Below are 17704 nucleotides of genomic sequence, written 5' to 3'. Positions count from 1 at the left end.
ATACATTTGATAGTCATAAAAATAATAAATCATTTTCAAAAAGTTGGTCAATTGATTCATTATTACATGATGATGAAAATAAAGAATTAAAATCAATTATTGTTGAAGCTATTAAAAAACGTTCAAATTGTTTACAATCAAATGTAAAAAAAACCAATAAATCATCTGTTAATACATCAGTATTTAATTACAATAAATTAAAAGAAGTATTTGAATTTATAAAAGAAGCTGAAAAATATTTAAATTACTTGATGAAACATGATAAAACAATTCAAAGTGTTGTTGAATTAATTAATAAAAATCAAAGTTCTGATTCTGGTGTTGGAAGTTCAGGTGGTTATGATTTACTTGCTTCAAATTGTTCATCAAATAATAAATTATCTGATGATGAATCTTCAAAAGTTACAAAATCAAACAGGAAAAATGTTACAAAGTTTAGAAAATCACCAAATTGTTTAACTACTAAAATTGCATCAAGAAAATCTTTGGTATTTTCACCAAGTTTATCATCATCTAAAAGAAAATCTCATGGATTAAAATATCCCAGTGTTGGAGCATCAAGAAAAATAGATTGTCCAGGTATTATTGTAACACCAAATACACCAATTGAAAATAGACACTCAATTATTTCAGCATCACCCAAATTTTTTAAATTTAATAATCTAACAAAATCAGTTAAAAAAATTAAAAAAACACATCGTGCTGGAAGATTTTTCGTAACTCCAAAAAAAACACCTAAAATGGCTATTACTAGTTACGATTCTGCTGAAAGTACAACCGTAAGTAAAAATAAAACCCCAATTACTTCACCATCTTATGAATCATTTCTTAAAAAAAAAACAATTAAATCACCAGTTGGTGAATATATTCGGGGCAAAAGTCCAATTGTTTCTTTCAAAATAACTCATCAATTAAGTGATAAACAATAAATCAAATTCAATATATTACCAGTCAATTAAAAAATATTGAATAAATATAATTTATTCAATTAATTGTTAATGTTTTTTTATTAATTTTTTATATTGCAAAAAAGATAGAAAAAAACAAAACGAAAATTAATATATTACTGTATTTAAATTTATATATATTAATAGTAAAATTTCGAAAATTTAATTTTTATATTTATTTGTATATGAAGGTTTAAATAATAATAAAAAAAAGTACTTTTGTTTGATAATTTTTTTATATATTTTATTTTTCCATTGAAATTTTTAAAAGTTATTTTTTTACTAATATAATTCCAGCTAAACTGTTGAATTTGTTGCGCATTAAACCACTCCAGTCTAATGATTTAGCCATGATTTTTCCATTAGAATTTTCTATGTCGAAACAGCTTGATACTACCTAATCAAAATCGAAAAAAAAAAAACAGTACATGCGTATAAGAAACAAAGAACATCAAAGGGTGAGTATACACACAGTTAAACGAAGACCTACAATTGGAAAAAAGAAGAAAATATATTATATAATCAATATTATCCTGCGGCTCTTGATTCGCGCATAAGCTGATGGATATTATATACCAAAGATGAGTATCATCATCATCATCATCATACATCAAATTTATCATATAGCTTTATAAATTCAGTCGCGAGGTTATGGTGGGTAAATCAACTTGGTGCTCGATTAATAATCGAGCTGGTGTTTATTTAAAAGCTAAATAATTATTTTTATTGATAGAGAAAAATTTTTAAAGACATACATTTGTTTCGAGGTGGACGAGGTGTCATAGGTGTGACTGACAAGTGTATAGTTTAATTTTTATTCATTTAAAAAGACAAAAATATATTGTAATCATGTTTGAGGGTGCGGTGGCAGCATTTCTCAATCGTCTACTGGGAAGATATGTCGAGGATCTTGACACTGAACAATTTAATGTTGGAATATTTTCCGGTGAAACGTACCTGACTGATCTCAAGCTGAGACCAGAAGCATTGGTAAGTTCCATTTTTCTACTAATTAATTAAAACGAAATAGAAAAAATCTAATTAATCTTTAATGATTGTTTGATCAATTAAAACTTTATTTAATTTAATTTTTGGTGATAGTATCAACTTGGATTACCAATTAGAATCGAAATTGGTATTATTGGAAAAGTGTCATTAAAGATACCATGGGCAAGCCTATTTTCACAGCCAATTATATTATGTGTAGAGGTAAAAAAATATAAAAATAAATAAAATAAAATCGTTTAATTATAAATACAAAATTAAATGGTAAATTATTTTAGGATATTTATATTGTGGCTGTGCCAGGAATGTCGGGAAATTACGACGAAGAAATACAAAAAAGATTAATGAGATCAGCAAAAAGAAAAATTCTTGAAGAGCTAGAGGGTGATGGTTTATTTAAAACTGGTAATTTAATTTTAAAATTAATTTAAAACTATTTCGAGTTGTATTTTTTAATTAAGATAAAATTTAAAATTACTTAAAATTTAGGTCTACCATCTGGATTATTTGATGGACTTAAAGCATCACTAGTAAAAAATTTTCATATAACAATAAATAATGTTCACATAAGATATGAAGAAACATTTTCAAATAAAACAAAAATATCATGTGGTCTTTGTATACAAAGTTTTTCAATGTCAACAACAAATAATAAATGGAAACCAGGTACAACACCAACAGCATCAACATCAATATATCAATTAATAAGAATTGAATCATTAAGTATATATTTAAATCCAAATGGTACACCATCATTACCAGTATATCCTCGTAATTGGGATTTTACAAATTTAATAACTTGGAAAGAAATAATGCATCGTTCATTAAAAACATTAACAATAAATAATGAAGAATTTAAATTTATAATAAAACCATTTACAACAAAAATAAAAGTCATTGCAACACAAAATACAAATGGACAAGTATCAAGAATGCTTGTTGATTTTGTATTACCAGATGTATCAATACAAATATCAGAAGAACAATTTACAATATTTTGTGCACTATGGGAATCATTACAACAAGGATCAATTGAAAAAACTCGTTTAATGCAAAAATGTCATCCTGTTGTTAAGGTCAAAGAAAATCCAAAAGAATGGTGGAAGTACGCATGTACAGCTATACTTGAACAAAATATACGTCCATATACATGGAGCTATTTAAATAATCATAGAAAAAATTATAAAATATATAAAGATACATTTATGCAAACATTATTAAGACCAAATGATACTGAGTTAAAATTAGATTTACAAAAATATGAAGATTGTTTGACAATATTAAATATTATTATTGGACGTGAAGATGCTAAAATTGAACTTAAAAAAAAACAACCAGAATGTGTTAGTGTTGAATCAAAAAGATCATCAATTAAATTAATTGTTAATTGTGAAAAATTACAAGAATTATCTGGTGTACCATTAAGTCCAAAACCAAATAGTATTGATGAAAAATTTAAACTTGATACATTACCAAAATATATTGAAAAAAAATATAATTTTACATTGGCTAATTTATCATTTACATTATTATCAAATGAACGTGAAATTTTTTTAATAACAATATCACAATTTCTTACTAGTATTGAAACAAGACCAGAATTATCAGCCTATAAATTATCAGCAAGAGCTGAAAGTTTTGTTATTGAGGGTGTATCAATTGATAATGATTTAATACCACTTGTAACTGCTGATAATATATTAACTGGTAATGCAGCTGTTAATTTTTTGGCAATTGATTTTGAAAAAAATCCATTAAACGCTGATTTTAATTATGATATTAATGTTAGACTTGAATCATTTGAAGTAACTTATCATAATTATGCTATTAAAGAATTATTATTATTTTTTCAACGTAATATAACAAAAGTACAACATTTAGCATGGAGTTTACAAAAATTATATGGACGTACTGAAGAAAAAATTGCTGGTATATTATGTTTAATAATTAGTAGAAGAATGAGAATTAATTTAAAACTTGATATTAAAGGACCATATATTGTATTTCCTGATCGTGGAACAATGCAACAAGGTGGTAATATATTAATTATGGATTTTGGAAGAATGATATTTAAAACAGAGCTACAACCAATTGAGGTACAACTTGAAGATGCAACATTAATGGAATTAGAAGAATTATTATATGATAGAATACATATTGTTATAAGTGATTGTCAAGTATTAATATGTCATTCAGGTGATGATTGGCGTGAATCACGTAAATTAAAAGATTCAGATTGTCATATTGTACCAAAAATTCAATCAAATATAACAATATCATTTAGTATTAAACCAGAATATCGTTTATTACCAAGACTTAAATTAAATATTTCAATATCAACATTAAAGTTAAATATATCAAAACATAAATTATTATGTTTAAATGATTTTATGAATTTAATGGCTATTCCAAAACCTTGTGATATTGAAAAATTTCGTATTAATTTAATGAAAATAAAAGAGGATGTTAGTCAATGTCAGCCATTATCATCATATGAATTATTTCGTGTTAGAACAATTGTTGCACTTTCATCATTTGTCATGTGTAGAGAAAAATCTGAATACAATGATATTTTATTATTATCAACATCATCATCAACAGCAGGAGCAGGAGCAATGTTAAATGACACAGATAAAAGTATTGTATCATCATCAGAATTTAGTGAAGAAGATTTAGAACACTGGATAAGATCTGTAAATTATTCTGGTTTTGATGATAATATATCACCACATAATAATGTTAATTTGCTATTAAGAATAATGATTGGTGAGTTATCATTACATGCTAGTCATACTAGTAATGGACGTGAAAAACCATATTTAATATTACGTTTATGTACATTATATCTTGAATCAGCAATAATGGAATATGGTCCAGCATTACAATTTGGTGTTGGTACAATTGTACTTGCTGATAAAACAAATGCTGGTATAACTGGTTCATATCTTGAATTAATATCAACTGATGGAACATATGATGTTATTGGTATATCATATAGAAAAGTTAAAGCAAATTGTCCTGATTTTAAAACACATTTTAAAAGTATTGAACAATCATTAGTTGTTAATATACAAAATTTTAATATTGTATTTCATCGTCAAGCATTTTTAAAATTAAAAGATTATTATGAAGATTTAATATGTATACCATTTACAAATGAACTACCAGATATTATTGAAATAACAAAATATATTATTAATTTATTTAAAAAACGTGATTTTGATCCACCAGTACCACCTGGTGCAATTAAATTAAGTTATTCAGCACGTTTAAATACATTTATATTACGTTTATGTACAAAAGATACTGATTTATTGGAAATTAAATTAAATGGTATTGAAAGTGATTGTATTTATAATGCAAATGAAAGAATGATATTACGAATATATTTACGTAATTTAACAATTGATGATTTAAGTGATATAACACTTTATAATAAAATACTAACAACTGATGATGATAAAGTATTTGATTTAAAATACATACGTCATTCACCAAAGCTATATTCAGTATCTGATATTATAACATCATCAAATAATAATAATAATAATATTAAATCAGATGGTAATTTTAAATTAACATTTGGTAAAATTAATGTAATTTTATTATCAGAAATATTTCGTGATTGTCGTCATTTTGTTCATCCATTTGTTAGTTTAATTAAATCATTATTACCAATTGATGCATCATTATTATTCTTGAATTGGAGCATTGAAGAATTAAGAAAAACATCAACTAAATTGAGATTAATGATTGACATACAAGCACCAACATTATTATTTCCACAAAAAAGAGATTCACCAAATGTATTTGTACTTGATTTGGGTATATTGAATATTGAAAACTTTTTTAAATATAATGATAATATGAAAATTGTTTATGATGATGATGATAATGAAATATATAAACAAACAACAATTATTGATAATATATTAATTAAATTTTCATCAATGACAATATCAAGAGCGATTATGACACTTTCTGGTGTTTTAAAAATTCAAGAACCAATTGTTGAACCAGTTCAAATACGTTTAGATATCAAAAGGAATATTGAATGTAGAAGTCAAGTTGGAATTAAAATTTATGGTCTTTGTGAAATACAAGGCTCTGTTGATATGCTATTAATTAACTTGAGTCAAAAAGATCTTGCTGTTATTTTAAATATATGGGAGGATAATATTTCGAAAATTATATCAATGCATCAAAGAAACGTTACTGTTGATGGATCATTTGAAGATGATATTGTTGATAAAAAAATACATACTGATGATGCAGCTGTTAAAAAACTTGAAGTGTTTTTTACTCATGATGAACATCCTGTTTGTGAAGTTAATATAAAAATGAGCTTTGATGGATTGCAGTTTAATTTATTCACTGATTCTGATGAGGTATGTTGTTTTAATGTAAAAAGAACACTTGGATTTTCTGCAAATTGCAATTTAATTTTATTTATAAAAAAAATTTAAATTTTCTTCTTTATGTTATCCACAAAAAAAAAAAAAAAAATAATACTATTTGAATAATAATACCTTCTTAAGCTTTTTACATTCCTGATAAATAATAAATAAAATCTTTGAAAATTACTTCTTTTTTTTTTATGTTTGCCTAATACTTGAAAAAAAAAAATTTCGATTTGTATCAGGAACTAAAGAGATATTTGATATTTTTGAAAATACCTCCTTGCTCGATCTATGTTCCTGATACCCGAATATTTTATTTTCCACAAATTTTTTGAAATTTGATAGAAAAAAAAAATTTTCGAGTATCAGGAACATAGAATAAGCAAGGAGGTATTTTCAAAAATATCAAATACCTCTTTGCTCATTCTATGCTCCTGATACTCGAAATTTTTTTTTTTTAAATTATTTTTAAAATTTTGTTGAAATTTGATGGAAAAAAAATTTTTTTTAAGTATCAGGAACATAGAATGAGCGAGGAGGTATTTTCAAAAATATCAAATACCTCTTCGCTCATTCTATGTTCCTGATACTCGAATTTTTTTTTTCATTATTTTTAAAATTTTTTTGAAATTTGATGGAAAAAAATTTTGGAGGATCAGGAACATAGAATAAGTGAGGAGGTATTTCCAAAAATATCAAATATTTTTTTTTATTATTTTTAAAATATTTTTGAAATTTGATGGGAAAAAAAAAATTTTCGAGTATCAGGAACATAGAATAAGCGAGGAGGTATTTTCAAAAATATCAAATATTAAATGAAATATTAAATATTAAAGCAAGTCTATTATTTATAAATTCACAAAATACCTCTCATGTTGTTCTATACTCCTAATACAAAAGCTAATTTTTTTAAAAACTGCTGACCAATTTTCAAATTTATCAGGGCATTATAAAGTAAAAAAAGTGAGCTGAATAATAAAATACAAAATATTTTTTATGTAGTCCTATGTTCTTAAAATTCATTAATTCGTATTATGTATTATTATAATATAAAATTTTATTTTTCTCTTACATCTATGAAGGTACTGAGCTCACCAGTACGTGATTTAAACAACGGACTTGGAAAATTAAGTATCGGAGAAATGGTATTGTCTTTCGAGCTTTTTAGCAATAAAAGTATGAGTATGAAAATTTCATTGAGAACATGTATTCTTGAAGACACAAGAAAAGAATCAATAGTCATCAGAAAGTACGTTATTAATTCTTTGTTTTTGTTAATACAAATTATAGCTAATTAATAATAATATTTATATTATTTACAGGATCATTCAGTCACCAGCAAAATCAGCTGGTATTAATTTTGAATCATGTATATCAGTGTCTGAACCACCTGTATTTGATTTTACATTTACACAAGCACCAGCTGGTGATAAATGTATTGACATGCTTATTGAAGAAACACGTGTTAATTTATCAATACCATTTTTACTTCAATTAACAAGATATTTTGTTGATTCACTACCAACTGAGCAAATTGACAAAGGGGTTGTTAATGAAGCCTATGAAAGTGGCAACAATCATTCAGTAATTTATTTATTATTATTCTATTTTGTTATTTAATCAAAATAAATTAAATTAAATTACCATTTATATTTATTTCATTAAATTTTAATTAAATTCTATTTCGTTTTTTCTTCTTTTTCTAGGGTAAATTGAGAATAAGTAGTTTTAGATCAATTTCTCAGACAACAACTGATCTTGAGGATCAACCAGGTATAAATTAATCTACATTATTAAGCTTGAATTATAATAAATTGTTTTTCTTTAAATAAATTATATGTATTTTGTTTTTTTTTTATAGGAACATCAGTATCAATAAGAATTCGTAAACCTGAAATATTATTATTTGGAGATTTAAAAGCAAGTAATGCTCATGCAATTTTAGTTCAAGCTGAATTATCAATTGAAAGCTCTCGTCATACTGGTTCATCATCAATTGTTTGTTGTTTATCAAATGTATTAGCTAAAAGTAAAAGCCAAGAACGTTTTCGTCGTCAAGCACCACAATGGGTTCTTCGTCCATGTGATATTGAAATTTGTGCCAAAGAAAATTCACCAGATGATAGAGCTCAAATAACACTTGATGTTAGTTCAATTGATGTACATTTATCTGCTGGTACAATATATACATTTAATGAAATTCTAAATGATGCTACAGGAATTATAAAAATTATTGATGGTAAATTTGATAATAAAAATGGATCATTTGATTGTAATTCACATGTTGATTTATGGTCACCAAAAAAAATATTTTCAACACCATGTAAAAAAAATGGTGAACATACAATTGTCAATCAAATACAATCAATTGATGAAAATTCAAATCAAATACGTATATTTAATTTACGACCAGTTGGTATACATATTGTACTTGAAATGGAAGATACTATTGAAAGAATACCAATGATTAAAGCTGAAATTGAAATTGGTGCAACTGTTAATTCAATAAATGATAGATATCAGCTTGAATCAAATTTTAAAATACATGCATTTTGTTATAATGCTAGTCGTGGTAGTTGGGAGCCATTTATTGAACTATGTACCAAGGATGATGTTGTTTATTATCCATGGGAATTAACAATAAAAGCTCAACAAGCTGAAGCACATGAATTAAGTTCATGTTGTCGTCATTCATGGATTCAAATTAAAAAATCAACACCTAAAAAAAAAAGAACAGATATTTATACATATGATGATAATCAAAGTAATGAGGATATGATATTTATTCGTCCAGATACAACATTAACAACAAAAACAAGTTTACCAGAATATAATTTTGAACAAGATGAAGATTCTGATTCAAATGACGAAGAAGGCTCAGAAAAATTAGCAAGAATATTTAGTCATTTATTAACAAAAGAAGACAGTGATGATGATGATGAAGATGATGATGATTCTGATTCAGATCATTCAAGTAAATGTGAAGATGAAGGTCTTGAATTAACACCAGAACATGTTGTTGAAAATACACGTAAATTTTCTTATAGTTCAACAAGATGTTGTAGTTTTACAAAAACAACAAATGATACTGAATTTTTTCCTGTTAATGATAATAACAATTATCAAAATGATGATACAAAAATTGAAAATGATAGTTTAGCAAATTATATAATAATAAGTGCTGATGATAAATTAAATTTTACTGTAACACAAAATACAATTGGTATACTTGATATAATTATAAATACATTTACTAAAAATCGTACTGGTATACCAATATATCCAACAAGTGCTGGTAAAATAAATTTACAAAATGGCATTGGTCATGCAAGTAAAATTGAATTATTTGCTGATGAAAAAGATAATAATGAATGTATTGGTAAATTAATAGCATCATGTGAATATCGTACAAATAATGATTCACCAATAAGTGAACCAAGTAGTCCAGACAGTGAAATAAATATGAGTGAACAATATATGGAATATGGATTTATGAATAATGATGATAACAACAATAATAATACTGTTGGTAATTATGAAAATAATTTAAATACACCAGTTGTATTTCCTGATGATTCACCAATGCATATTTATAATAGTATGACAGAAGAAAGTTTACGTATACATATTGATAATTTTGATGATTCAATAATATATTGTCCAAAATGGTATGGTTATAAATTAATACCATTACGTCCAATGCGTAATGAAATAAGATATCATTTAGTTGTTGAAGTTACAACAGATCATCATCTTCATCGTACAATAACAGTACGTTCACCATTACAAATACGTAATGAAACATCATATGCACTTGGTTTATATTATAAAAAAAATCAATGTAATAATGTTGATTTAAAAAATTTTGGTGAAGCATTAAATCCATTTGATGATAATATAAAAATTTGTATTATTGAACCACATGATACATATAATGTACCAATGTATATAACTTATCATTATTCAATTCACATAATGCCAGTACATTTTGAAGGTTTTAAAGTTAGTGAAAGAGGTATTTATTGGAAAGATTCAAGTGAACATATTAATACACCAAGGGATATATATTGTTATGGTAAAAATGATGATGTACAATCATTATTTTGTGTTAAAATAGTATGTAATGAAAGTAAAAATTTTGAAAGAACAAATTGTCAAGTACCACAATATTTAATAAGTATTGTACCACCAATAATATTTGATAATAAATTACCATTTGTTGTTGATATTAATGTACCAACAATTAATTATGATGTTAGAATTGAACCAGGTGAAAAAATTAATGTTTATACAATTAAATGTGATAATGATACAACTGTTAATTTTAAAATACAAAATTATTTATCAACACAATGGTCTGGTACATTTAAACTTAATTCTGATCTTGAAAGAAAATTAGTTAAAATGTATGCTGATGGTGAAACAGATAATATACCATTAAGACCACTTGTACTATGTGTTGAATTAAATAAAAATGGTAGTTGGACTGTTGTTATTTATGCTGAATATTGGATTATAAATAAAACTGGTTTACCATTAAATATACAAGAATATCAAGAAACAATGTCAAATATAATTGATATACCTGGTGAAGATTTAATTGTATTTTCACAAAAAAAAACACCTAAAAAATTAGTTATGTTAAAAGTACATCAATCAGATTGGTCATTACCATTTGGTCTTGATGCAATAAGTTCAATGTCATTAATTGCATGTAAAGATATTGAAAGAAAAAGAAAATATAGAATACTTGCTGAAATTGCAAATTCAACATTATCACCAATATTCACAAGAATTGTTACATTTTTACCATATTTTTTTGTTAAAAATAATACTAAAAGAGCATTAAGATTTATGGAAGAAAATGAAGATGCTGATTTATGGAATGATTTATTATCTGGACAAGGTGTTGCATTTTGGCCTTATACTGAATCAATGAAAATGAGAGTTAAATGGAAATCAAGTCAACTTGTATCACAACATTTTGATGTTACCAATGTTGGAAGAGTTGTCCTGAGAATGGAAAATGGATCAGCATTAATTGTTGAAGTACGTGGTGGTAATAATTCACCATTTCGTATAACATTTGAAAAATATCAATCAGGTGATGCACCAGTTAGAGTTGATAATTTATGTGATGATTTATTTTTAAAAATGAATCAAATTAATTTAGGTCAAGTTGCACTATTAAGTCCTTATCAAAGTGTATTATATACATGGGATGATCCAACTGAAATTCGTCAACTTGTATGGAATGTTTATAATAGTAAAAATAAAGGTTACACTGCACAATTTTATACAGATGGTTATGGCCAAGAAACAGTGACATTTAGAACATTAAAACGTTCACCATTAATTCCACAATCAAATTCAACAACTAAAAAATTTACAAATGATCCAAAATTTGCTACATCAGTTAATTCATCATCAATATGTAGTAGTAGTGATTCAGATGATGATGATGATGATGATGTTGATAATAATGAACATAATGAACATAATACTACAACAACAACAACAACAACTGAAAAAGTACAAAAAAATAAAGCAGTTGTTTATTGGATAAGTTATGCTGAAAAAAAACAACGTGTTCTAATGTTTACACAAGATGAAGAAACATTTTTAAAAGTTAAAAGTATTGTTGATCCAGAAAATAGTAAAAGTGAAATTTTTTTTGCTCTAGCTGGTATTGGTTTGAGTATTGTTGCTGATTCACAAACACCAAATAAAAATAGTAGAGAATTAGCATATGCAAGTATAACTGATTCATCAGCTCATTGGGAACTTGATGCTGGTAAACGTTGGAAACCATTAACTCTAGAATTAAATGCATGGATGGAAGATAAATATAAAAATCCAACAATTCAAATACAATCAAATAATTTTATTGATGTTAATTTTAATAAAATGCATATGACTAAACCATTTTTTGCAAAATTACGACGTACATATTCACCAGGTATATGGATACATATTAGAAAATCAAATAATTTAACATATGTACAGGGTAATATACACAGAATACAAATTGATAATCAAATACATGATTCAATATTTCCAATAATATTAAGACCAGGTACTAAAAAATGTTTTAATAATAATTTTGGTATACCAAAATTAAAACATTGTATTGAATTTTTTATTTTAAAACAAGCCAAACAAACACATGATATATATAAAAAAATTAATTTAATAATACGTGAATTTTATTTAAATTTACAAGAAGAATTTTTCATACGTTTAATTAAAGATTTATTACCTAAAAAACGTAATGATACAAAACATTCATTAGCATCAAGATTAAAAACTGATTTATTTAATGTTTATGTACCATTACCATGTTTAAATGACAAACAAAATATTTATAAAAAATCAAATATTGTTGAATTATTATATATTGCACCAATTAAAATACATGTTAAATTTTTAGCATCAGCTGATGCTAGAATAATAAGTCATGATCCAACTGATTATTGTAGTATTATTAGACCAATATTTGAGTATGCTAGTAAAGGTACATTTTTAAAAAGTGCAGAATTTCGTTTACCACATTATGAAAAAAATTATTTAACAATGGACAATGAAGAGTGGCTTATTGATGCATGGAAAAATTTTAAAGATGAATTGAGACATCAATTTAATGTATTAATATTGTCAATGACTGTTTTGGGTAATCCATATAGTTATAATTTTAAATCACCTGGTGATAGTTTTTATGATACTGATACATTGATGATACAAGGTGATGAAATTGCTGAAAAACTAAGTTATACTGTATCATGTCTACTTGGATATTCATGTATGGATGGTCTATTTGCACCAATATTAAATATTAATTTAGATAATGATAATACAAGAGCCAAAGGAAAAGTATCAAGATTTGAAAGTACTGATACACCATTATCAGCATTAACACTTGATCGTTCATATTCAATTGGTGTTGAATTAGAAATGTCAGGTTTAATTGTTAAACCAAGTGATAATACACATCAAGAAGAATTAAAATATTCACTTAAAGCACTTGGTAAAGGTATTCTTGAATTAACTAAACTTGAAGCTGGTAAATCATCATTACGTATTGAACCTGGTCTTATTCTTGATACAATTAAAAGAGCACAAGAAATGGGATATAATTATGTATCAAGAATACGTTTTCCACGTTATATTAATCCATATTCAGCTGTTGAATTATATTCAACTTATAAAGCACGTGGAATGTATTTATTAAATACTGTTATTAAAAATGAATATCCAAAAGGTGAAACATACTGGGCACATGCTGCATTGTCAAATGATGGTAAACATATTGCTCTAATATCATTACAAAAAATATATCTTGTTGAAAAAAGATGTAGTATATGGGCATCTTGGCATATTGCTTGGGCAATTGAAACAAAACAATTGGATAATCCACCGACAATTGATGGTAATAAATTGATATTTCATGTCAACAAAGCAACACAGGTAACAATAATTTATCTAATTTACAATAACAAAAATAAAAAATAATTTAATAATTTATTTAATTTAGAATCAAATGTCACAATCATCATCAGACTGGTACTTGGAATGCAACGATATAACAACCCTTGAATGGCTAAGTAAAAAAATTAATACTGCCATGATTTTGAACATGATTAGTTCAAGATGTAGAACAACATAAGTGTCATTATATTATTTAATTTATTTTTTGTTGAATTTATTACTAATATTATATATAAAAGAAAAAAGAGATGTTTAAATGTTGTACATGTTTTTCATTGATTGAAAAATATCAAAAGAACAAAAAAAAAAAGAAATTATAATTATTCATTTTAATTATCATTATTATTATTATTATAAAGTATATAAACATAAAACAAATTATTATAATTATAATTGAAATTAGACAAAAAGATACTTTTGGATAAAGTACATCTAGTTTATTTCATAATTTATTTACAAAAAGTCTTAGTAAATTACACTTACAGGCATCTCCACTCAAAACTAAAGTAAATAATTTAAGAGCTACACGTATTTAAGATGTCTATATAGAGTAAGGATACTTTGGGGGCTGGGGAGTAAGCCAAGGTTCAGGGAAATTGTGTTGTGTTTACATATTTATTATAATTATTATTATTAATAGTTTTTTTTTTTTTTTATATAAACCATCCCGTTTTTTTTTAAATCATCCACTCATTTTTTTGTTTGCTACTTAATAAACTGCCCCATGTCATGCGTGTGAATAATTAATTTTTTATTTAATTTATAATTTACTTAAATTTCTTTTTTTAAGGAACAAAATGATTTTCATTTTTTTATTAAAGTTATATATAAAAAGAAAAAAAAAAAAAAAAAAGAAATCAAGAATTAAATTGATTGATTTATCAACGAGGAAATTGAGATTAATTTAATGTTGGGCTGATGATTATTAATTATTATTATTATTTATATTATTATTAATATTATACACAATGATTTGACGAATAATAAACAAAAAAAAAAAACAATGTTAACGACAAAAATATAAATGTAACAGGTAATATTTGTTTATATAATTATGTTTGAGTAAAAAAAAAAAAAAGAAAAATAATATAATATATATATGCGTATACGTTGTTGCTGGCCAAACGTCTAATTATTATTAATGTTATAATAAAGATCTTGAAATGTGTGTTTGTGTGTATATATAATATATATAAATATGTGTTTATATATTTCGAAATTAATTATATACATTTTTATGAACAACATACAATGTATATAATTATTAAATATATTCAAATAAAATTTAGAGCTTGGCCCATTTATTTTTTCTTCATTTTGTTTTTTACTACTTTTATATTTATTTATTTATAATTAACCCTTTTTTTTATTTTTAAATTACCACTTTGTGTCTGTTTTTATTTTATTTGTTTAAATTAATTTAATATTTATTTTTTCTTTCGTAGTTAAAAATTTTTATTCTAAAGTTTATTACAAAGCCCAGAATAATTTTACAGTATTCTCATTTATTACCTCGTGATTATTCTCATTTCTTTTCTTTTTTTTTTTTTTGTTTTTTTATTAATTTTATATCGCGAAAAATTATAATTTTAAAATTGTCTAACAATTTTTAATTCATTCAATTAATTATTAAAGTTTTTTTTTTCCTTTTTTATTTCGACAAAAAAAGATATAAAATCATGATTTTTTTTTAGCTAGAAATTTTACACACATTTAACACTTTCATACATCATAATCTTCAAACATTCACATTTTTATCTAATTTATTAATTTTTTTTTATTAGAAAAAGTCAATCACACACGGACATTCATTTATTATTTTTTTCATTTTCTAATTCGACAAACGCGCAAATATAACATGTTAACAAAAAAAAATTGTTTCTTTTTCTTTTGAAGGAACGAAATATATATTCAAGACAAGACAAGATGATAAAAAAAAAAAATGAATGAAAAAAATAATGAAATCTACAAGACAAATGTTACGAATTGAATTAAAATAAAAATCGAAAAAATAATAACGACATTGCAAAAAAAAAAAATTCATAATATTTTTCGTCACAATAATTATATGCAGAGATAATTTTTATATTTTTCTTTTTACAGAAATAATTAATAATTCCCCTGTCGTCGAGACAAAATATTTTTTTTTTAAAAATCCCATCATCTACAGAAAACTTTTACATTTTATATTAGTTTTTTTTTTTTTTTTCTATATCTTATTCTATATATTTTTCTACCCCCCTGGTGTGTTTCTTCAGTGTGTAAATAACGCGAGATAATAAACAGACATACACGAGAACAATTCACTCATTTTCGATCATTATAATTTATTAATTCTTTTTAAAATTGAAAATTTACGTTTAGCCTCATTTAGTAATTCACAAACGCGCATTTCCCTGGATGTAGAATATAACCCACCCCCTCAATTTAATATTTTTTTTTTCATAAATTATTATTGTTAAATAAAACGACACATTATCACACATCGTCATTTAAACATTTCACACCTCAGCTGACATTTATTATTATTATTTTTTCATTTTTAAATTTTTAAACAATCGTAACATTTTTTTTTCTTTTAATGCTCGTCAATTTGTCCATCATCATCTAGGCAAAATAACATTTTATTAATATTATTATTTCATTTTCGCTGTTTTATTTAAAAATTTTCAACTTTTATTAATTCATTTAAATCACTGTTTGCTGCACATGTGATTTTTAAATATTAAAAAACAAAAAAAAAGAAAAAAAAAAATCTTTTTTTTAAATTCATGCTTGTGTGTGTGGTTTAATTAATTTCATCCCCCTTTTCTCCCACTCGTAATTTTTATCTCGTCCCTTTAGTATTTTAATAATTGGTTTTTATTTTGTTTATTATTTTTTAAATGTGATTATTTAAAAAATCTTTTTGTTAAGGTGAGACTTAGTGGATATCTGTGGCCACAATTATGTTTATATTGACAAATGTATTAATTACATTTTGTTAATATTTGAATAAGATTCAATGGAAGTGTAATGTTATCTACAAAATATCTTAATTACTCGCTAAAACATATATATAATATATTTATATAATAAACAACCAGCTTTCTTTTTGTTTTAAATTTTTTTTTTTTATCATAATTATTAATTTATTTTGCAGCTTTTTTATTTTATGTTTAAATTATATTTTTTATTTTGCGTGTTATTATTTTTCAATCAACTTGTCAATATCCCTAAAATCATTATCCTCGTATTAATCATATATTCATTTTTTTTTTTGCTTTAACTATAGTCGTCTTTTTATATCGCACCACCTTCTACTTCGATAATAAATCATGTCATATTTATTGGTATATAATATATTTCGTCACGTGTAGCTAGTTGAAAATTTTATATTTCATTTGCTCGATATTATTTTGTAAATGTCACTCTCTCTCTCTCGACATTTCTTTTCTATTTTTTAATTCGTTTATTTAAACGATCAATCAAAAATTTATATTATAAATTGATTTTTACTTCATTCATTTTTTTTATTTAAATATATATTATTATTATTATAATTATAATTATTATGCAGACGCTGGGTAAATTTTTTATTTAAAATTCATTCATTTTTTTTTTTTTGTTTTTAAATTTTTTTCTTTTTCATTTATCAAGTCTCTTCATTAACTATATATGAAATATATCTTACACTATCGATATTTTTTTATTCAAAATTTCACAAAATGTAAAATATTTATATACAAATGGTGAACACAATTAACACACATTTGTATATTTACAACTTGCTAACACCGATTATTAGCATTTCATTATTTTCATTTAATTATTTAATTCATTCATTTTTTTTTTTAACTTTATAATTATAATTATTAATTTTTTTTA

At 24.3% G+C, this 17704-nt stretch overlaps 1 protein-coding gene across 1 annotated transcript; it reads left to right on the top strand.

Annotated features, from left to right (window-relative positions):
• The first annotated feature begins 1434 nt into the window (after positions 1-1434).
• Positions 1435-17256, top strand: LOC122854357 (vacuolar protein sorting-associated protein 13A-like). Its single transcript, XM_044154906.1, has 9 exons — positions 1435-1937; positions 2049-2156; positions 2231-2357; positions 2442-6340; positions 7435-7601; positions 7675-7936; positions 8059-8125; positions 8214-13816; positions 13884-17256. Exons 1-9 carry the CDS (start codon positions 1797-1799, stop codon positions 14013-14015), a joined length of 10506 nt encoding a protein of 3501 aa, XP_044010841.1. The 5' UTR covers positions 1435-1796; the 3' UTR covers positions 14016-17256.
• The last annotated feature ends 448 nt before the right edge of the window (positions 17257-17704 follow it).

Source organism: Aphidius gifuensis, linkage group LG4 (assembly GCF_014905175.1).
Source record: "Aphidius gifuensis isolate YNYX2018 linkage group LG4, ASM1490517v1, whole genome shotgun sequence".
NCBI lineage: Eukaryota > Metazoa > Arthropoda > Insecta > Hymenoptera > Braconidae > Aphidius > Aphidius gifuensis.
The sequence above is the reverse complement of the archived record's forward strand: the minus strand, read 5'-3'. Positions and strand labels throughout refer to the sequence as shown.